The following is a 22,472-nucleotide window of genomic DNA, read 5'->3' as shown; positions in this document are numbered from 1 at the left end:
TTTCTTATTTTCCACTGTATCAGGATGGAGCGCAAAGTGCAGTATGCTCAACTTCTTTTTTTCTTTCTTTCTTTTTTCACACCTAACTGTGCGGGTCATTTCTGCCAGTGTGGAAATGTGTTTTTTATAATATGGTAGGTGCCTCACATGTGATACTCTGTGAAGCAACAGGAGCATTGTACTTACTAAATTAAAGGTATAAATACACCTGTTCCTCTCCCCTGCCTCCCCATTACTATGCATTATATAAAAATTTGTAGACAAGGAAAGGAAGTTAACGAATTTCACCACACCCCATGAAGTCAATTTTACACACTTAACGATGCATTATACGTTGCACTATATAATCACAGTTTAACTGGTAGCCAACGTAGGTCATTAAAATTAAACATTAAAATTAGCAACAAAACTTCGCAGTTGTTTATGTGCATAACTTTTTTGCTATGAATAGTCGCCTGAGAGTTTTGGAAGTTCTGAGCATAGTTAAGTGTTTGCCTACCTCTCTGCAAAACCAGACCTCCAAGATACTTCTCAAAATCCATTATGAAGATGTTTGCTGAAATGCTTGTGGCTCAGGTGATGCCCTCAGTTCATACTTTTCACAATGATGGTGCATACGGAGGGCACCATGCTTCAAGATCCTACACTGGAAAACTTCCAAAGGCCAAGCCAGCCTATTAAATGCCTTTCTACAAAGCCCAGCACAACTTCAGCATGACCATACCAATGTCAAGCAGTAGGTTTTGTACGTTAGTATGAAGACAAAACATGAGTGCTCTCAGGTAGTTAGAACAAGCAATGGGGTCTAATGGGCTCCAGCCTGTGCTTGGCATTACCTAAATAGCAGCCAAGCATTAGTTTAAAGAAGAGAGCCTAGAAGCTGGCCATAGAGTAACGCAGGGCCAAGCACCGGCCAACTGCAATTCCTCAGCTGAGTTACGCTCACTGGCCCACATGCTCACAACCTGATGATAGGACTTTAGCTTTCTAACCCAGTCACCTTGAGCCTTGCAAGTACATCCTTGTTAGATAAGAATTTTGTATTGCTTTATTTTTCTAAAAAAAAATCAGAAGGCAGGGAAAGGTGAGGTATGCACCCTAAAATGAAGCGATTAAAATATGTTATGGTTTTCATTGACATTCAGTTTTATTAGATTGATTGCAAACTCAACAGATGTGGTCCAAAAACAGTGAAGATCTATAGAATTGTTTAAAACAAATATCCTAAAAGGATTATACTTTGTGTTTGCAAGTTAGGTTTTGCAAGAATCTCATACATCTCACCCCCTGTAAGGTCTATATTTCTATCCTGAGGATTTCATTGTGCCGCAGCAGCCTTTGGTGTTGCCTGGTTTGTGTGAATACAATAATATTATAAATCCACTCTGTCTTGTCATATGGATGCATGAATCATCCTTTCAAAAAGGGAAAAATACAAGAGCCACTGACTTATTCCATTGTACGCTTTGTAGCTGCCACCCCATTTTGTAGTAAAATTAGTGAAGTTTTGAACCAAGAACCTGAGCTAAGAACAGTAATAAGTTTTCCTTGAACTGACAAAAAGCTTTGAAAGACAAATAAACATTAACACAAGCCTTTTCAAATAAGCATTAGCAGGACATGAAAGAATGATTTAAAAGAGTGTAAGAGTAGATGTTAACTATTACCAACCATTATTTGTATTTACTAAGAGAGCTTTAACAACTATACCCTTCACCTAAAATTTGAGATTTGGTATGTAGATGCACAAGACATTACTATGAGACTTAACAACACATAACTAAGAAATGGTGAGGAAAACTTCAGATCCTAGTGCAAATAAGTCAGTGTAAATAAGGCTGTAGTGATGCTCATATCTTTTCCATTCATCCAGCAGTATTTAATAGAGGAGGAAATTATGGGGGCAACTTGGTTTGTATCTTAACAAAACCAAAAATTTATTATAGCTCTCTATCTACTCCATATTCTTTGGTCCTAAGCATTAAGTACACGTGAATCATCAAATTTTCAACCAGTCCAGTTCACAGTCTAAGTTCCACCTTTTCAATCTCCTTCTCCATCAGAAACCTTCCATGGAAAAAAATCCCCTGCAGCACGCAATTACTCTATTTCAGCGGTGAGCCAAAAGACATTGAATGCTGATCTAGGTGTCTTCCTCAGGGAAGTTTTGAACACGCTCCAAAGCCGTAACAGAAGCTCAGTTTGGCCATGTACAGGTTCCTCCCCCAGATACACATAAGCAGGTTAACCTTAGGAATAATAAAAGGCAGGGCTTTGCTCTCTTCACTTTCCTAAGCATCTGAATGTTGCAATAAAGGTACCAAAGGTCGATCGACCCAAAAGGGACTGCCCTAACAGCAGCCATTAAAGGCTGGTTCTATCTGCCTTGGCCATGGCCCAGAGCCAGCCTCAAACACATGCGACGCAGTGATAAAAGACAAAAACGCATGTTCCAGAGGCATCAAACCAAAGCTGCCCAGCAATAAGGGATCCAATGAGGTGCTCCTCACTGCCAATAGCATTGTGCTCTGCCTCTGACACATCCTATTTTGTGCCAAAGTCTCTAGAGGCACAGTCCAGCTCATGCAGGCACCTGCAGGCAAGGAACAAGGAAGTACAGCACTTCTTAGAGTCACTTTCTCCAAAGATATTCTCTGAAGCTGCCCCCTGATGGGCTAGCAGAGAAAGAACTCCTGGTATCTCGGTCCAACGTGTACCATCCACAAAATTTATTGCTGCTTGGGAAAACAGGAGGAGGAGACGCCTTAACTGGCACTCTTGGACCAACGCTCTGTTTGCTCTCTTGTGATGGCCAAAACGTTTGTTCCACACTGCATTCTGGGAAGGTCATTAAGCCCCATTAAGCCCTAATGATGCTCATTTGTTGCACCTGCTAATTGCCTTTCCTTCCAGCAGATGAATCGCCACCGTTGCATATGGCACAGCTATGCTGTTACCTAAAAAAGTTATACTGACTTCATTTGACCTTATCCATTGACAAAGAAAAATAAATGAAGGACTTTCAAGTTGGTTTCCAGAATTGCCTTTGGTTGAGAGTGAAGTGCTAGGCTATAATTATCCCATTGTGGTAGTAGCATGTTAAGGATTTGTATGGGTTTTACAGATGTACTTGTGTTAGCTGGTAAGTCACAGACACACGACGTTACGCAGGGCTTATCTCACAGAAGATCTGGGCCAGTGACAAATAAAGTTCTAGACCAGGGAGACAAATAAGGTCTTCCTGGATTTTTCCAGAACCCAGGTATGTCATGTGCCTGTGTTTTTACAGAAGAATCCCATATATACACAGCATGTTGCTTGGAAAAAATTCTTTATTTTACATGATGCTCATTGAAACAGGAAAACTTCTGAGTTCAAATGCAAAGATGGTTGCAGGAATGAAAACAGAAATATCACACTAGAAACACTGCCTTCCTGATTTGGTGATTACATATTTTATATTGAAAATCAGCCATAATTGAAAGTAGCTCAAATCTACATTTTCTCAACAAGAATCTTCCTGAAGAACTAGTCATAAAACATCCAGACATTATATATCAGGATCCATACGCAATTGGAAGAATCATTTCTCTCTCTCTTTTTTTTTTTTTTTTTTTCAGTCATGTATGCTTGTCTAGGTATTTTAGCTGCATAAAATTTTATCCATCTGGAACATTTGATTATGCCATGCAAAATTTCATCTCCACCTCAGAAAATCTGAAGTGATAGAACAGGACTTAAAAGGAATCTTACCAAAGTATTAAAGCAGTACTTGTATTCAAATATTTTGCCTACTAGCACTGACTGTAGTAGCAACAGAAAACATTGCAGGGAAGCTTCAATAGTCCTACCCTTGCCTGAAAGGTAAATTGAAATACACACATCACATCATGATTTATTGTGGAGCCTTTCTGACATCTGTTGCCGTTCAGAGGTACTTAGGTAGGTCCTGTTACTGGTTATCATGCAGCACGCATTGTCTGATGGACTCACAACTCCCCTGTGGAAAGGAAGGGCTATTGATCTTAATTTACATCTGAGGAAACTAGAAACAAACTCTTGTTTGGTGTGGAGCAAGAACTGGCCATGTGGGTTCCCCACAACCCAGGCTATATTTTTCACTGGCAGAGGCCAGATATCCATCTTGAGAGGAGGAAGCTGATTAAGATGGAGTGTTAATATTTAACAGCCTAATATTGTAGGTGGCAACTGACTAATTTGAAGGTTGTTACTTGGCTGCAAACCTTTGCTGGTCTTCCGGCTTCATTCAGTGCTGAGTTATGTCAAGCCCATCTCTTCCCATGAGGTTATCCATCACCACAGAAAGCCTTTAATCTTGAATTGTCAAGATTACTCAATGCAAGGACTTTACTCAATCCATCAAATTACTCAACCAATGTGATCACCTGCAGGTGTTTACCAAATCTCATGTGATCTGATATGGAATTGATTTCTTCACTGTGTTTCAAAAGAAACCAACAAGAGTGGGAACAGCAGCTGTCAGGGCCATGACAGCAGTAATAAATGGAGTATGAGAGATACCAATTGGAGCAGGAGCTGAATTCATGTTCTCCAGGATGCCAAAAGAGTCCGGTTCTAGGAAGGATGAGAGGTCCTGGTTACATTTGATTCCTCATCTTGTTATTTCCAACACATAAAAAATGGGGAGAAAATGGCATTCTAGGTGTCATTTAAATATTAATCTATTTATTGCACTCTGATACATCCAAGGTACATTAACCACTTCCCTGGGCAACATGTTCCAATGCTCAGTCACCCTCTCCATGACAAAATCCTTCCAAATATCCAACCTAAACCTCCCCTGGCACAACTTGAGGCCATTTCCTCACAGCCCATCACTTGTCACCTAAGAAAAGAGACTGACACTCTCCTCACTGAAAACTTCTTTTGGGTCTCCCCTCAGCCTTCTGTCCTCCAGAATAAACAACACAATTCCCTCAGTTGCTCCTCATAAGTCTTGTTCTGTAGTCCCTTCATCAGCTTTGTTGCTAGAGTCTGCACACACTTGAGCAACTCAATATCCTTCTTGTAGTGGGGAAGCCAAAACTGAACACAGTATTTATATATAGATCACTTGCGTCCTAACAGATGAATAATCAAGAGCTAAGAAAGTTTAGGGGGAAAATAAACATAGATTTCTAGGAATTTTTTTTCAGTACAGGCTGAAGCTATTCAGAGAAAATATAAATGTGTAAATCTTTTGAATTATATTCCAAATACGTCTAGAATAGATGTATTCTAAACAGATCTTCAAGTTTTAATTTCAGCTTCCAGCAAACATGAAGAACCTTTGTCTCACTTAATTGATCTAATATTAACTATGTGAAGAAATAATCATTTGAAATATGGGCCATCCTAAAATATTATACTAAAATGATCAACTGAAATAATGATTAGTAGAATAACCGTGCACATGAAATGGTAGAAAACAATAACTGATAAGAAATTGCATAACTGTTGCTCAACTACAGACACATTTAACTACACTGGATGAGAACTCACCTGCACTATTATTTTGGAATAATCTGAGTTTTTTTTGGAGTAATCTAGTTGTTTCTTCATTATTAAATGAAGAAGAATATGCCCTAAAATTGTGAGCAGTAGCATTCTCCTCATTGACTACAGTCATGACCAAGCAGTTCCTCTGCCTACTCTCATCCATACACACCCCAAAACAAACTTGAGACGTTCCATCGGGGCACTGCCTTTGATGCTGTGTATATGTTCCATCAGAACACAAGGAAACACAGCACTGTGAGGGTGACTGAGCAGTGGCACAGGTTGCCAAGAGAGATGTTGGAGTCTCCGTTGTTGGAGATAGTCAAGAGGCCAAGGCATAGTCCTCAGAAACCAGCTATAGGAAACTTGCCTTAGCAAGGGGGGTAGATAAGATGATCTTTAGAAATCCCTTCCAAATACATGACCATTCTGTGAGCCTGTGACCCTGAGCAGAGGCAGGAGATAATCAGAGCATCCAAACCCTCCAAACGTACCTGAAGTTGAGGCACAGTGGGAGTCGAGCTGGGGCTATCTGGCACTGCAGAATAAAGCAGCAGGTGAACGAGGAACATTTTGTCTAAGAGAAATAACCCTTTGGGTGTCAACACATCCTCAAAGGGGCTTCCAGAGCAAAGAAACCAGAAAACCCCAGTCAGAGTTCTGACCAAGCTGGACTGAGTGAAATGAATATGGTCCCAACAGCCCCAGGACTTGCTCAAGAGTATGGCCACCAGGCTACACAGTGGACCAGCACACAATTTCTCTGACACATTAAGCAGCTGTTACATCCCAAAAGATCACTGGCAGTGGCCACGTCTCTCTGAATACCAAGGAAGTTACCCGGTTTCTTTAACTGCAACCCAGACCTGAAGCCAGGACACAGGGTACATCGCTGATAAGATGGATACAAACAGAAAATTCTGCTTACCTTTCACTGGGGGCTCTGTTAGTCATGGGACTGAAAATAGAGAACATGAGAGTGTGAGGCACTTGAAATTATAGGTTCACCACAGGGACACACACGACAAATGCACAGCAAACAGCAAGGGCTGGCCAGCTCTGACTAACCTCAGAAAAACACCACATGAGGTCCCTTCAGGAAAACACCACCACAGTGTAACATCCTACCTGAGCAGATGACAGAAGCAGCCCCGTGATCGCAGTCAGAGGACATGTAGTCATAAGGGCAAAACAGCAAAGAGGTTTCAGAGCCGTCACAAGCCACCGCGGTCCTCTGGTACCAGGGGTACGAATCTCTCGAGGGGAAATGCTCCATCACGTTGACAGGTGAGCCACAGCCAAGCTGCCTGCACACAACCTGAGCATCGTTCATGTCCCACTGGAAGCCACACACTTTTGTGTTCATTCCAAAATAGTCGATTTCCACGTTGCCTGCACAGCGGTTGGGCCCGTCGGTCAGACGCACCTCCAGCTCTTGGAAAGGCAACGAGATGCTGCATTAGGTGTGTGGGACTCTCGTTCCAGGCAGAGACCTCTGCCTCCTCGTGCACGAGAAAGCAAATGGTGCCTGTGGTCTAGAGGAGCCCAGAGATCCTTTTCCACAAGCCCTGGCTTCCACATGCCCTGGAACAGCCAAGGAGGGCCAGGACCCCACCACTGGCCAAATGGGCCTGTGCTCTCCAGCTCCAGCTCTCAGATTCCCACCAGAGGAACTAGAGGGCACAGGTTCCCTCCCACCTGCACCCCAAGCACACCCGGCCCCGAACTGCATCAGAAGCCACCCACAGCACCACGTAGGGCCAGCTGCCCCTTCCCAGGCTCTCTGCTGGTGGGTGACAAGCCTGGGGCAGCAGTGGGTATGCACATCCCAATGCACAGGGCCACAGCGCCCTGTCAGGCAGACTCACCATCGGCGATGACTGCACATGGGGAGAAGCAGCAACAGCAGCAGGGAAAAAACAGAGAGAAGAACAAAATTAGGATAAGTCCCTTGGAAGTTGTCTGCACACTTTTCTCTCCCCTAAGTGAGCCCAGGCAATCCCCAGTCAACAGCACGAGTGGAAGAAGTTCCCTTTCCTTCTGGCAGTGATGCACGCTGCCTGAGGTGTCCAAGCAGCCCCCGAACTCCTGGCAGAGATGGGCATAATCTTTCCGAGCCCAGCCAGCTTCAGTCCCAAAAAATCCCCCACTGGATCCTGTGCTCTGCCAAATCTGACCCTGCAGGCTGTTAGACCAGTGCATCCACCACGGCAGAGCTCTGGGCTGTCCTGCTGGGCTCTGTGGGGGAATCTCCCCCAGCCTGGCAAGGAACTGGCCCTGGACATACCCCAGAGCTGGCTCAGCGCGGCCACCAAGGATGCCCCAGGTCACCGCCTGCTCTGTGGCTCTGCTAAAGGCCCTCTGAATAACTACACGCTCACACATACCCAGTCCCAACAAACAGTGAGCACACGAGCTTCTTCATCAGACAAATTACTGCCCAACAACAAATAGGACTAGAGCAATCTAAAGCCATTGGTATCATTATAAAAAAAAAAAAAATCTTATATGTGCTACTTACTTTTATAGGGCTCGATTGCTGTTGGAACAGGTATTTCTTATTTTGGAGAAGGAGAAAACATACGTGATACTCTATGAGTTACTTGAGAAGGCAAACATAATTCAAAACTTCCCCAAAACGCTGTCCCAGTTAGCATCCCCATTACCAGAAGCCTTCATAAAAGGGAACAACCCCTTTTCACAGAAGTTCTGTGAAAGCTGCACAGAAAAACTCCCTCACTGCGGCCTCACCACCAGCGGGAAGCATCAACAGGAGCTGTGCAGCCCCAGCCCCTCCAGATGTGCCCAACACCAAAAGAAGAATGTGAGTTGAGCTGGGGCTATCTGGCACTGCAGACAAAAGCAGCAGGTGAACGAGGAGCATTTTGACTAGGAGGAACAGCTCGCTGCGAGTCAACACCTCCCCAAAAGGCCTCTGGGACACAGAAACCAGAAACCCCCAGACAGAGCTGTGACCAAGCTGGACTGAGTGAAATAAATATGGTCCCAACAGCCCCAGGACTTGCTCAAGAGTATGGCCACCAGGCTACACAGTGGACCAGCACACAATTTCTCTGACACATTAAGCAGCTGTTACATCCCAAAAGATCACTGGCAGTGGCCACGTCTCTCTGAATACCAAGGAAGTTACCCGGTTTCTTTAACTGCAGCCCACACCTGAGTCTTTTGCTTTGATGGACACAGAGCACCCCCCCAATAACATGGATACAAAGAGAAATCTCTGCTTACCATTTTGCACTCGGAATCCCGAATCTGAAAGGAGAAAAACAGAGGGTGTGAGGCACTAGTAGTTAGCAATTATGGGTTCACCCCAGGGACACACACGCCAAACCAAACGCACAGCACACAGCAAGGGCTGGCCAGCTTTGACTAACCTCAGACAAACACCACACCAGGTCCCTTCAGGAAAATGCCACCACAGCTTAACATCCTACCTGAGCAGATGACAGAAGCAGTCCCGTGTTGGCATTCGGAGGACACGTAGTCAGAAGGGCAAAACAGCAAAGAGGTTTCAGAGCCGTCACAAGCCACCGCGGTCCTCTGGTACCATGGATATGAATCGCTCGAGGAGAAATACTCCATCACGCTGACAGGTGAGCCGCAGCCAAGCTGCCTGCACACAACCTGAGCATCGTTCATGTCCCACTGGAAGCCACACACTTTTGCGCTCATTCCAAAATAGTCGATTTCCACATTGCCTGCACAGCGGTCGGGCCCGTCGGTCAGACTCAGCTCCAGCTCTTGGAAAGGTAACGAGATGCTGCGTTAGGTGTGTGTGGGAGCCACCCGCAGCACCACATAGGGCTGGCTGCCCCGTCCCGGCCTCCCTGCTGGTGGGTGACGAGGCTGGGGCAGCTCCGAGCCTGTGCTTTGCAGTGCATGGGGCCACAGCGCCCTGTCAGGCAGACTCACCATCAGCTATGACTGCACATGGGGAGAAGCAGCAGCAGCAGTAGGGAAAAAAAGAGAGAAGAACAAAATTAGGATGAATCCCTTGCGAGTTGTCAGCACACTGTGCTCTTTCCCAAGAGACCCCAGATAATCCCCAGTCAAAACGGATCTTGCAGGGGAAGCTCTGGCTCAATGCCTGCTCTATGACCCTGCACAGGTCCTGTGAGGTTCGGCTGAGGGCACTGGGGTTGTTTAGTCCGGAGAAGAGGACGCTCAGGGGAGACCTCATTGCTCTCTACAGCTCCCTGAAAGGAAGGTGTGGGGAGCTGGGGGTCGGCCTCTTCTCACAGATAACTGTGATAGGACCAGAGGGAATGGGCTCAGGTTGTGCCTGGGGAGGCTCAGGTTGGGAACAAGGAGCAATTTCTCCTCAGGACGAGCAGCCAGGCATTGGGACGGGTTGCCCAGGGAGGTGGTGGTGGCACCGTCCATGGGGGTGCTCCAGGAGAGGTTGGACGCGGTGCGTGGGGACAGGGTTCAGTGGGTGATAGTGGTGCTAGGGGGTGGTTGGACCAGAGGATCTTGGAGGGTTTTTCCAACCCTAATGGTTCTATGATAAAGGCCCTCCACATAACTACGCGCACTCACACCTCCCCAGCTCCAACAAACAGCAAGCACACAAGCCTCTTCATCAGATAAATTACTGCTCAACAACAAAGAGGACTAGAAAAATCTAAAGTGATTACTATCATTACCAAAAAAAAAAAAAAAAAAAAAAAGAGATACATCCTATACATGATACTTACTTCCAATGGGCTGGACTGTTGTTGGAACAGTTGTATCTATTCCTAATTTTGGAGAAGGAAAAAACAAACGTTACTCTATGGGTTGCTTTAAAAAGCAAACATAATTGAAAACTTCTCCAAAATGCTATCCCAGAATCAGCACCCCATTACCAGAAGCCCTCAGAAAGGGAACAGCCCCTTTACACAGAAACCAGCAACCCCCAGTCAGCATGGACCTAGCTGAAACACTTATGGTCCCAACAGCCCACTGATGGGAAAGTTGTATTTGTTGTTTCTTCTAGAGAAGAAAGAAACATACGTGATGCCCTATGGGGTGGTTAAGAAAGCAAGTATAATTTGAAAGTTCTGTAATATACGTCCCCAGTCTCTAGAAACTTCTGTCTGAGAAACTGAGAAAGCTCCAGAACATTTATTATTTTTCTTAATATATATATTTTGTAGACTTCAGGACTTTTTTTTTCCCCATTAATTATCAAATTTCTTTGTGACTCCACACAAATTTCTCACATGCAACTGGCCTGGAGAGTTCCATATGCATGTTAAGTGAAAGGACCTCTCTGAGATATCTGCTGTTTTTCACTTGATATGATCAGAAGTTGATGGCTCTGCTTCTTTTGTGGGAATAGACTATGAAAAATTCTTTTTCTCCATAGCAAGAAAAAAAAAAAAAAAACACCTCCTTCCAGCATCTTTTCTGGTTTCATCCATATCTCACTACAGCTGGTGACATAAACTCTAGGTCAGTGCATCAGTCCCCAATCAGGGTTTTGCACAACACACCTTATGGAAAATCCTCCAGGTGGCACCAATAGATCGAGGACAACCTGTGGGAAAGGGGACTGACAGGCTAACAGGCTATCTCCTTCCAGTGCTTCCTTTAACGTGACCTAGAGAGCTCAGCTGTTCTGAGGCAGGGCTTTATGGGGTTACTGAAACCCTGTGAGAGGGACAGCACGTAGACCACCACTATCCTTCCTGCATCACAGCTGACACCTCTCCAAACATCCTTGGAGAATAGTGATTTTATTTTTTTTCAAAAATCACTTCATTCAAATTAAGCTACAGTCTTAGATAATTCTATAGTCTTGTTAAAGTGAACATGCATTTTATGTACAGGAATATTTAGCAGTGTATTCCAGAAAGGTGTAGGCTTCTGCTGGCAACTGTTTAGAAACAACTCAGGGGTAACTGGGAAAGTCCTCCACAAAATGCAGTTCTCTAAGCGCTAAAAATGTCTATGTACCTGTTGCTAATCAACGCAGAAATTTTTAAGCTTGGAAAGCTCAAACACTTACTAATGATAAACTAATTAATAAATAATTCAGATTATTAATTATTAAAATCTACATGGCTGGATACTATTATTATTACTCATCTCACTGGTATGCATACCAGTGAAAATCAACAAACATTTCCAAAAATGCATCTGGAATTAAACTCATCGAGCCAACACCAATAAACTCAGCAAGTACCCATTACAGAGTAAATTTTTCTATTTTTTGTGCATGATTTGCATATTAGATTAAAATCTCACCTTTAGAAAAAGCATAATTAACAGAGAAACGTTTAAAAGCTTTAAAACAGGTGAGTGTGGCTCTTTAAAAATGGTTATGAATATAACCAAATGAATATATTTGTTTTAACGTTTGACTCATTTTAATACTTGTAATTTAATAATTGTCAACTTAATTATTACTTTCAGTTCCTGAAACAAAACTGATTGCCTTAATCATATTGTCACTACATTACTTTGTAAAAACTGCAGTTTTAAAAAAATACTGAGCTGATGAGTCTGGTAAGATGACAGCACAGCAGAGCAAGAAAAAAAATAGGCTATAGGATCAGGAGACAGTAACAATCCTACAATCAAAATTAATTTCACAGCGGTAGTGAGGTCCTGCTCAGTCTGAGTTCAAGTCACCATAAACCAGTGTACAGACCTGTAGTCAGTGAAAATATCTGTCTGTTCAAACTCTGGATAACTTTTCTCTACACATTCAGATACCTTTGTACAGGCTGTTTTTCACGTCATTTATTATCTTAAGGTTTTAGATCAAACACTGATTTATTTAAGGTAACTAGCAATTACTTGCATTCTTTCTTGGAGAAGAGTGATGTATATATACAGTTATATGCTGAAACTGAAGTGCATGCATACGCTGATTCTGTATGAGTACATTTCATTGTCTGGGAGCCCAGTCTGAAGGGCACCTGCCTATACTGGTAGGGTGACTATGTTTGCTACAAATGGATTAGCAAGGCATTCAAATGTAAGCATCAGCTTGGAGAGAATATTTAGCAAGGTCAACTCTATGAACATTGTGCATTTTTGTATTACTTTTAAGTTACCTGTTGTTGGACGTATTGATGCTGGTGTCCAAACCGCAGATTTGCAAGCAGCCAAAAAAAAAAAAAAAAAAAAAGGTTGAAAGAACAATACGTGAATTAAGGTAATTAATGTACATAGAAAGTTTGCATGCACAGGATACCCTAGTGACACTGACAGAGGGATATGCTGATTTATAAAGATTAGGTCCAGCTACCATCAAGGATAAAAATCCCGCTCCAGGACAGCCTGATAGTTGGAAATCACCGACTAATACCGTGTACAACAAGACCTGTAACACTGGCCCTTAAACACACAGTTTACGTAAAGTGATTACAGGATGTAAAGGAAGATCCTGACAGGGAGATATGTAATTTATCCAGCGAGTGGGGAACTTTCTGAATTTCTCACCACACTGCTCCTCACACATGCAAGGCTTTAAATCTAAATGAATTGTATGATAATAAAAGGATTAAACAACAACTCAGCATTTTCGAGGTGAACATCAATATTCCAGTTCACTTTTCAGTGTCATTCAATGCACCTCAAATATTTATGGAGGAATTAAGTAAAGAACTGAACCTGGAACCAGCACTGAATAACTATTTCCTTCCACTGTGTAGAGTTGGGGGGTAACACAGAAAAGGAAAATAAGTTTTTGCTTTCAGTTAATCAGTCCAAAGTCGAATTAGTCAAAAAAGTCAAAAAGTCAAATTAAAGACAGAACTTTGCAACTGAAAGAGGAATGGATGGAAAAATAGCAGCTGTTGCAAAGGCTTTTGATCTGTTTCTGTTCCCTCCTCCCGCACAAAGAATGCAACAGCAGCTGCTTGAAAAGGAACAGCCTGTTTCTCACAGCAGCATCCTGGCACTCTGCTAAGCCAGGGAAGCCTCACATGGAAAAGGAAGTGCAAGTGATTTTGGGACAACCATCCTCCCTCCCATGAGACCCACTGATATTTGTATGGATCCCCAAAGGATGAAAATGGCCGTGCAGATCATTGCTTCTGCAACCAAATCAAATCACATTAATAGCAGGAATTAGACTATAGAAAATTAGAATAACATACAATTACAGTAATTCCTATTATATTCTAATAATTACAGTAATAATAATAACAGGAACCTGCACTATATGTTTGTCTAGAGCACAGTTATTAAACACCACTACCAATGTGTAATTGATACCAACAAACTTAATCAAATACAAAATGCATGGTTCAAAGAGCACCTCACATCCTTTAAAATAAACATGCATTTCACCAAGAAAATGCATATTTAAATTCATTACTCAAATACAAAGATTAAGAAAATTTTATCACTTGCTTTACCATGTATTTATCTGAATTTCCTTTACTAACCTCTTTAGAAAAAAATGGGTGAGAAGACAAGTTGAAATTCACTAAGCAGTTCCAGTAAGAAACTGTTAAAATAATGGACATAACTATTGATTTTCTCACCTGACAGGTTTGATCTGCTCTCAGTTTTCAACTGAGCTAAGCCGCGCTACTAAATTTAATCCTCTTTTCCCTTTAAATCTCAACATTAGCTTGATGTAAAATATAGCCATGAAGTTGATGAGAAGTGGGACTCTTTACCTGCATCCAGCTGCATATGAAGACCCATCATTACCATCCAAGACAAGATCATGGTAGTAGCCATCTTGGAGCTCCTGGTAAAAGCAGGAACCAGAATTTATAGACAGAGACTCTAAAGGGGTGTAGCAGCCCAACCTGTCCCCTCACTAAATCAATATCAAATACATTCCCTTGCTACTTGTACTTCCTTAACACATGATGATATGCTTGATTTGTTACCCAACTTTTTTATAGCTTCCTGGTTCTGCAAGATGGCAACACCTGACACCTTCCTCAGAGAAGGTAGAGATGAAAAGTGTTTCCAATTGCTGCTATCTTTCCATCCCATCCCTCTGTCACTGATGTAACATTCTTGGTTTTGGATGGTATCTGAGCCAAAGTTATTCTTTAAGTGTGTTTAGTGGATCGGAGTGGTTTTCCTTCCTTTTTTTTACTGCATATGCAGAAGTGGAAGAGCACAGTAAGAAGCAGTGGAGGGGCTTATGGAGACCTTTCTGACTGGCCTGGCCTCCCTTGGGGAGACATACCCACCTGCTGCTGAGACAACCATCACATCTCTAATTCCTTAAATTCGTTGTGAATCTAAAGTTTCAGGGACTGAGTCAAATCACGCAAATTACGCATCACATCTTTCCCAAATATTAGTCACATGTTGGTTAACTTTGGGGAGACTGAAGAGTTTGGAACCAGGGTACTGAGTTGCTTTGAATTCCCTCTAGACTACTTTTGTGAGTATTTTTGTCCTAGTAGATGTCATATAGAAATTCAGTAGAAAGTCATTTTATCTCTTTCTGGTCTCCCCTGTTCATGCTCTGTTGGGCTGTATCTTCACTAGGGTAGTGAGACTAAGACAGTACATTTAAGCTTTGCAAGTCATCTACTGAAAATTGCAAACCACCAAAGTCATCTTTTGAATTTTGTCACAAACTCAAGACAAAATTCTCTGGCAGACACTGATTATTGTTAAACTGCACGAACTCCTGGTTCTGTGGAAAGATTTAAGTCCAAGGATAGAGGTAAGCATAGAAAATAACTGAAAATTCATTCCTCATTCTCTGTCTCTGAAGCTCTTAAGACTTTACAGACTCCTTTACATAGACCTCACACTAGAATTTGGAACGTATTTAAGAAAACAAATAAATAATGGGATCCAGTGGAACCCTATAATGGATTTTTATGAAGAGAAGCTGTTTTTCAGGCCATGGATGATTCTTCCCTTGACCTGAGTACCCACTGAAGAAACTGCCTTTGCTCAGCACTGCTAAATTTGACAATGTTTGATCAGTATATAAAACTCCAAAAACTTAGAAAGATTTGGTCTGGAAGAGGTCTCTGGAGGTCCAACCCCCAAGTCAAAGCAGGGCTATCTTCAGTGGTCATCAAGTGGCTCGGGGCCTTAGTTATTCTTTTAATAAAAAAAATCTGCAATTTTATTTAGAGAAAGTGTGCGTTATTATTATTATTTATTATTATTGTTGTTAATAACAACAATAATGTAAATAAAGATGTGACATGCTTGTTTCTGTTGCTAGTTTTACATAGGTTTGGTGTCATCACTGACTGGCAGACATATTACGCCTCAAGAACTCAGAAACGTTTCTCATGTTTCATGAAACCCATAACATAAATGTCCAGGCATAGAACATCCAACACCCAACCTGATATAGCAGAGAAGAGTCAAAAGAACATCAAAGGGAGAAAGGAAGAACAAATGTCACAGCAGAAAGGAGAAATACACGTAAAAAGTTACTTTGTTAGATATGCAAACAGTCCATTGACTCTGTAAATATAGGAAGTTTCTTATTATGGTTTTGCAAGCCAGATGGAAGAAATAATTACTTCAGAAGAACTGATGAAATTAAGGGAGGTGGCTTGTTAAATAAGCTGGGACAGCTGCTGCATATACCTGAAGAGCTGGTAAAATAAATATTTATTTTTTTAAAAAAAAGCAAAGCCAGATTAAAAACATTGAAAAGTCAACAAATGTTGTTAATAGTTCAACGGAGAAGGAGAACATGTGAAATAACTCCAAAGATTAAGCCTTCGGCAAGCTCAGAGTGGGGAGATAGGACCAGATGATCTTTCAAGGTTCCTTCCGATCCCTAACATTCTGTGATTTCTGTGAGTGGCTGATCCACAAAAGCCTCAAGAGGTTGCAGTGGCAAGTATCTAAAGAGAAATACTGCTCAGGGTCTGGGATCCATCATATGTAGAGAACAAGGTGGAAAAGCTCTTGGATCAAGCTAAGAAGAGGGAAATCACTTATCAGACATTGTCAAGGGGAAAACAGACTCAGCTTGGGGAAAAATAATTTAATTTATGGCCATTTAAAATTGATTTTGATAGTGAAAAACAGAAGACTAATTAAAACAACACCTGCTTCCCGCTCCTCCCCATTTCCCCCTGCTCTGGCATGGGGCTGTCCCTGTGGATACCTGCTGTGTGGATATCTGATCCTGGCACCTCACCCTCTATCTTATCTGATCTTGGTGTTCACAGGGCTGGTTCTCTCTTTTTTCCTCTCAGCCCTCAATGCCAGGTAGTGTTTTGCCCTTGCTTACATCTGCTCTCCCAGATGCACCTCCAGCGGGGCAGCCCCGGCTTCTTCTCCTCCCAAAGGTATTGACCCTGCAGCCAGTCACCTGCTGTCAACAGAAAAAAAAAAAACACAGAGGTGCTTCCGTTTAAGGAATATTTATTCATTTAAGGAATATCTGTTGTAACACCACCATTTATTTACCCTTTTAAGATGTTACAAACATTTTCCCAACATGCACAATCAAAACAATGACAGCATTGATCCTGTACTGGATTGCATTTCCTTTGTTTTCCTTGTGTTTTTATTTGTTTTTGGTTTTTCTTGATTTAATGGAATATACTTGAAGGAAAGGAATATAATTATATATTCAACAGTTACGTATTTGCTTTATTATTCTAAACTATTATCAGTAATAAATCAAATATTTTATTAAATGAGTGTTTTCATTTCCAATGGTCACTACATTCTATGACTACGATTCTGCATAGTCCCTGATACTGCAGAAAAAAAAATCCAAAGAGCCAATACCAAAAGTAGTCCTCTGATATTGACCTGTATTTTGCACAAAGCTGCCTTTCTTCACACCGGGTAGGACAACATACAGGGTGGGGGGTTGTTTACTGACTCTTGGTTCATTTCCCCAGAACTGGAACTTGATGAACTCATCAGCTTCAGATCCACGCTCACTTTCAAAGTCAACTTGAAAGAAACAATGAAATGTTTGTCTTTTGGGTGGGAGAAAGGATACAAGCTGTTCAAGCTTTTTTATTATTATTATTACTAGTTCCCACAAATTCATTTAAATTCAATTGATACTTGAATTTCCATTGCTTTTCATCCTGTTACAGCAGCAGTGATGTCCTTCACCTGGGACGCAGCAAGGCACCCAACAGTCACTTAGCCAAAGCTGAGATAGCCTCCATGGCCCATGCCTTCTCCTGGTCCCTGTCTTCTCTCCTCTTCATTTGTTCACTGTCCTTGCACCTCTGTCCAAAGCTTTGTTTACACGAGTTTTCTCAAAGCTAATTTCAAGGCTGGACTAGTTTCATTGCTTAATGAAAATAGCACGTGAAACAGTGAAAATTAAAAGATTCAGTCAACAACTGGAGCCAGCTGTGCAGCTTGGACATGGGAATACTGACCTCCTTCCTTGCACAGAGGCCTCCTGGCAACCCCTCTGCTCTACTTGCTCCAGTAATGGTCATTTCTCAGTGACTATTTAGGAACAAACACATATGAGTGGCAGTGCTACATCTGACAATTTGCAAACAAGAGAAAAAAGTCCTGTTGCTGTCCCCAGAGAGCAGAGCTCAGCGCCTGCCCCTCCGCTCCCCTCGTGAGGGAGCTGCAGGCCGCCATGAGGCCTCCCCTCAGCCTGCTCTGCTCTGGGCTGAGCAAACCAAGGGACCTCAGCCACTCCTCGTACGTCTTGCCCTCTAGACCCTTCACCATCTTTGTAGCCCTCCTTTGGACACTCTCAAATAGTTGTATGTCCTTCTTATGTTGTGATGCCCAAAGCCACACACAGCACTCGAGGTGAGGCTGCACCAGTGCAGATCAGAGAGGGACAATCCCTCCCTTGCCCAGCTAGCCAAGCCATGCCTGATGCACCCCAGGACACGGCTGGCCCTTCTGGCTGTCACTGCACACTTGGCTTGCATCCAACTTGCTGCTTGCCAGCCTCTCATCCCCCAGTCTGTACGTCTTTCAAGTGTGTTTCAATATTTCCCAAAATAATCCTCTTTCTAATTTTACTAGGCACTGAATCAAGACAGACAGGCATGTAAATCTGCCTCGAATATTGCCTGGTGCTTGTTGAACAGACTTGGTCTAATACCTGATAAAACAGCAGAAGTTTGGTAAGGTTAGCAGCAGCTTGCAGAAGGAGGATGAGTCTGAAACAATCTTTTCTTATTTCCTCCAGAGAAGGAAATGATTTGTAAAATGATCCATTAAACCATAATCCCATAAAATTTCATTGGAAAATAAAAACTTCATGGGAACACAATTGATATTTCTGTTAAAAAAAAAAAAAAAAAAAGAAAAGTTAAACAGAATAGTGTTCCCATGAAGTTTATCTCCTGTTACATCAACAGTGCCTTAAAAGATTAATGCATAATTTTGCATATACAGTTTAGCCAACTTCCTAGTACATCCCACCCAGTCTTTAATTTAGGGTAACAGTTTAATGAATTCGGTTCAGCTGGGCTGATCACAGCTAGTTCTGAACTGAACAGTTCCACCTCCTTCCCAATATGACTAGTAACTGCAACAAATACTTCTGCCATCCTGACAAAATAAGTAATTCCACAGCCATCCAAAAAGGCAAAGGGCATTTCTACTAAAAAAGGAGAGAAAGACTGTCTATAAAGATGTGTAAAAGGTGAGAAAGAAACCACACAAATACGCTCAGTGAGGAGAACAAATGTATGACCAGCATGAAATTATAACTGAATTCTGCAGTTGTGTCCTGCTTCTCTATCGCAATCTGCTTTCCAAAATACCAGATAGCCAGATGTCCTTCAGCCTATACTCAGCACAGTATGTGGAGGTAAAGCTGACTTCCAGCACCAAATGGCAGAAATTCAGAAACCTAAGGCTATGCCTGGGGAATATCCTATTCACAGAGGCCCAAGCTCTTACCAAAGTCATGAATGACCAACAGCATGCACATTATAATTAATTCTTAGTTTTTAAAAAGGAGATTTACAAATAGATAAGTGTTTAATACCAGATGTTATATTCATGTGATGGTTATATGATGGTTAAAGATTTACCTGTAGTAACATCTGGATATCATGACATCCAGATTGTGTTAAAATAAACAAAACAACTACTTTATTTCCAGCAATAAAGCTTCTATTGCTTAATTTATGTTTAATCTAGCCTAGCACTTCTGTAATAAAGATAAAAAGTACATATTGCTCTGTTTCATCTTCAGATTATCTGTTGGTCAACAACTGAGTGGTATAACTACCATATAACATAAGTACCTTTGATAATGTTTTACTGCCAAGATGATGTGAACAATGAGAAATGAGACATGAAGGCCTCGCATTTTCCATGAAATCACACACAAAATGAAGTGTGCATAATCTATATTCTAAAAAAATGGATTACTAATTTACTATGGTAATTGTATGCAATTGTGAACTGTATTATGCATTCACCCAGTTATTTCTACATGTCCACATTGCATCAAAACAATACCATTATATTTAACATAAAAAAAATAAGTCTAGTTATAGCAAGAGGTGTGTTTTTTGTTGTTGTAGTTTGTTTTGTTGTTGTTGTTTTGTTTTGTTTTTAATCCAGATGAAATATACAGTACAAGAAATATCTACTTAGTGCATTTGCTTACATTTTACCCTTCTTTTCTAAAACACCAATAATGCAAGCCCACATGTATCTTCCTTGTAATATAGCAGAATCCAAAATGTATCAGAAGTGACAGGTAATAAATCTCCTGGGATCTTTTCCCCTCTCCTAGAGCTGCAGGGCTTCATGCCCTGGTTTGGGTGGTGCTAGCAGTCAGTGGACATGGTGCCACAGATGCACAGGGTCTGCAAACACTGCAAGCCCCTAGAGAGAGGAATCGGGTGCCTATGCCAGGCTGGAATTTCAAACACTTACAGGCTGAGGCCAAGGTTAAAGAATAAATATGAACATCTGTGGCTTGGGATTTGTTCTTTTTCTGTTTGTTTCTCGAGGACAGAAACAGCATTCAGCAGAGTGCATTGGTGGACTAGCTTTTAATAAAAAAAATATTCCTCTGCTCTTCAGGCAATAAAGTAAACCGAGCAGAGGAAGCCCTTCCAGCTGGTGACAAGGTGCGTAATGGCCCTCGGTGCTTGCAGGAAATTGTTGCACAGGCTGGAACCACCCCAGCAGAGCTCGCTCTTCTGCACAGCGCTCCTCCTCGCTCTTGTGAAGTACTTTTCCTTCAAACAAACCAATCCAACCAACCAACTAACCAAACAAATGAACAAAACCCACCTTCAGCTGAGAAGAAATAAAGCAAATAGATTGCAAGAAAGACAGAAGATGTGCATCATAGCTTCAGTACGTTATTATTCTTCATTGGCACGAATCAGAACAATGTTCCAACTGACTGGTTCTGTCCAGATATCAGGAAGCATTTCATTTCTGTTTCTTTGGGACTACACCCACAGCTGCATTCAGCAATTCGAACCACACTTTAGCTCTCAGCCTCCCCTGGCCACAGCAGTACCCTTCTTTTCAAGCACAGCACTCGATCTGACCATGCTATCTGATTCAGAGGTGAGGAACCATACTTTGACCTCCAGTTAATTACTACGTTTTATTACAGGTTTGTTTTGCACCAAGTGACAGCCAGGGCTTGATTCGTGTGATATTTGACAGCTTCTGGTTGACTTGCAGTTTCTTCTGTAAGAGCAAAGCTGGACAGGATTTTAAACCAGTCACAACATCCTGAAAATGTTTCTAATCCAGACTGTCAACTCTCCTTCCTTGCTGGACATCTGAATTTAGCCAAGATGCAGACAAAAATCTACTTTTTCTTTGTCAGAGCTACTTAGCCACTCGAAGAGTTGAAATCAGCTCTGCTGCTGAAAAACAACTTCCAGATCGTCTTGCTGAGCAGACACTCAGTACCCACTTCCATGCACATCTGCTTTTCCACTCTTTTCTCCCCATCTTAAGCTTGAGCTTTCCCCCAGACTCAACTATGGTTTTGAGGTTTTGGCTGTTGGGGGCTTTGGGAAGCGGGGACAGCCTGGCAGACACTGCAAGACCCCACGGCTACCACATGGACACAGCCTAAGTCACAGCATCCACAAAGGCAACATGATGAGGACTGTGAACCATTACTGCCCATATTTCATCAGAAATAACAGCTAACAGCAATAATTTCCTCTTCAGAGATGTGATCTGCACCATCATCCCAGTTTTACAGGAGGGGAAACAAGGGCTGTGTGTCCGCTGGAAGCAGCCGTACCGCACAAACAGGAGACAGAAGGAATGCAGCAGCTCCACATCTGCTGTCAGCTGGAGAAACTCCTCAGAGAAGCAGGCAGGACAACGGAAAACTTTGCTTCTTGGGCAGGTGCTGCAAGGGACTCGCCAGCTGGCAAGGGCCCAAGTATACGAGGTTACCTTTGAGTTCAAAAGCATGAATAAGGCCTAAGTCACAGTGCCTAAACTCTGCATGGTAGAGGGCTTCAGATTAAAGCAAGGGAGCATGCACCAAAACCACAAAGTACAGGATCAAACCCACTGCAATGACAAGCCTGTTTGCTATCAAAAAAAAAAAAAAAAAGTTGTGAATGTGAACAAAAGTGATGAAAAGTTTGGAATGGAGAAGGAGAAGGGAGACTGAGCTGATTTTAATAGTAACAGAGAAATTTCTTTAATTATTCAGGATAGGTTAATTTTATGTATTTGTGCAAGAGTCTAAAAAAGATCCAATCTGCACTCAGAAAAATTAACCAACCACCTTTGGAATAACTTAGGCTTTTCCATAACCACTCTTCATCTCAACTTGCTTTGAAACCATTTCTGATTAGCAGCTGCCATCGCACTGTGCCCTAATCCCATCGCCTGAGGCAGACACGTTCCCTTTTTGATGCATCGATGGCTTTGTGCCCGTGCCCATGGAAGATGACAGTTCACACAAGCAGGGTTTTCTGGCAGATTCAGCGAGCTCGGTTATTGCAATTGCTTGGGCTGCCTGAGACAGCCACCAGACGAAGCTCACTGCAGCAGCGGAGTGCTTGGGCAACAGGCGGCAT

The 22,472-nt window shown here is 42.3% G+C and overlaps 1 protein-coding gene across 1 annotated transcript; it reads right to left on the bottom strand.

Moving 5' to 3' along the window:
* Positions 1-3,314: 3,314 nt before the first annotated feature.
* LOC101795976 (T-cell differentiation antigen CD6) lies at positions 3,315-9,307 on the bottom strand. Its single transcript, XM_072039888.1, has 7 exons — positions 8,976-9,307; positions 8,770-8,793; positions 8,042-8,077; positions 6,649-7,400; positions 6,449-6,478; positions 6,015-6,058; positions 3,315-4,596 (listed from the first exon to the last, which is right to left on the bottom strand). Exons 1-4 carry the CDS (start codon positions 9,211-9,213, stop codon positions 7,375-7,377), a joined length of 324 nt encoding a protein of 107 aa, XP_071895989.1. The 5' UTR covers positions 9,214-9,307; the 3' UTR covers positions 3,315-4,596; positions 6,015-6,058; positions 6,449-6,478; positions 6,649-7,374.
* Positions 9,308-22,472: the final 13,165 nt, after the last annotated feature.

Source organism: Anas platyrhynchos, chromosome 6, assembly GCF_047663525.1.
Source record: "Anas platyrhynchos isolate ZD024472 breed Pekin duck chromosome 6, IASCAAS_PekinDuck_T2T, whole genome shotgun sequence".
Classification (NCBI taxonomy): domain Eukaryota; kingdom Metazoa; phylum Chordata; class Aves; order Anseriformes; family Anatidae; genus Anas; species Anas platyrhynchos.
Note: the sequence above shows the minus strand (reverse complement) of the source record. Positions and strands in the feature narration are given on the sequence as shown.

Bases quoted from the DNA above. Each gene is read 5' to 3' on its own strand.
- LOC101795976 (XM_072039888.1), bottom strand. From the start codon at position 9,213: ATGAGCGCAAAAGTGTGTGGCTTCCAGTGGGACATGAACGATGCTCAG. The intron at 8,794-8,975 runs GTAGGATGTTAA...TTCTCCTTTCAG, and splicing joins TGCTTCTGTCATCTGCTCAG to ATTCGGGATTCCGAGTGCAA. The intron at 8,078-8,769 runs GTAAGCAGAGAT...CTCCAAAATAAG, and splicing joins GGGATTCCGAGTGCAAAATG to AAATACCTGTTCCAACAGCA.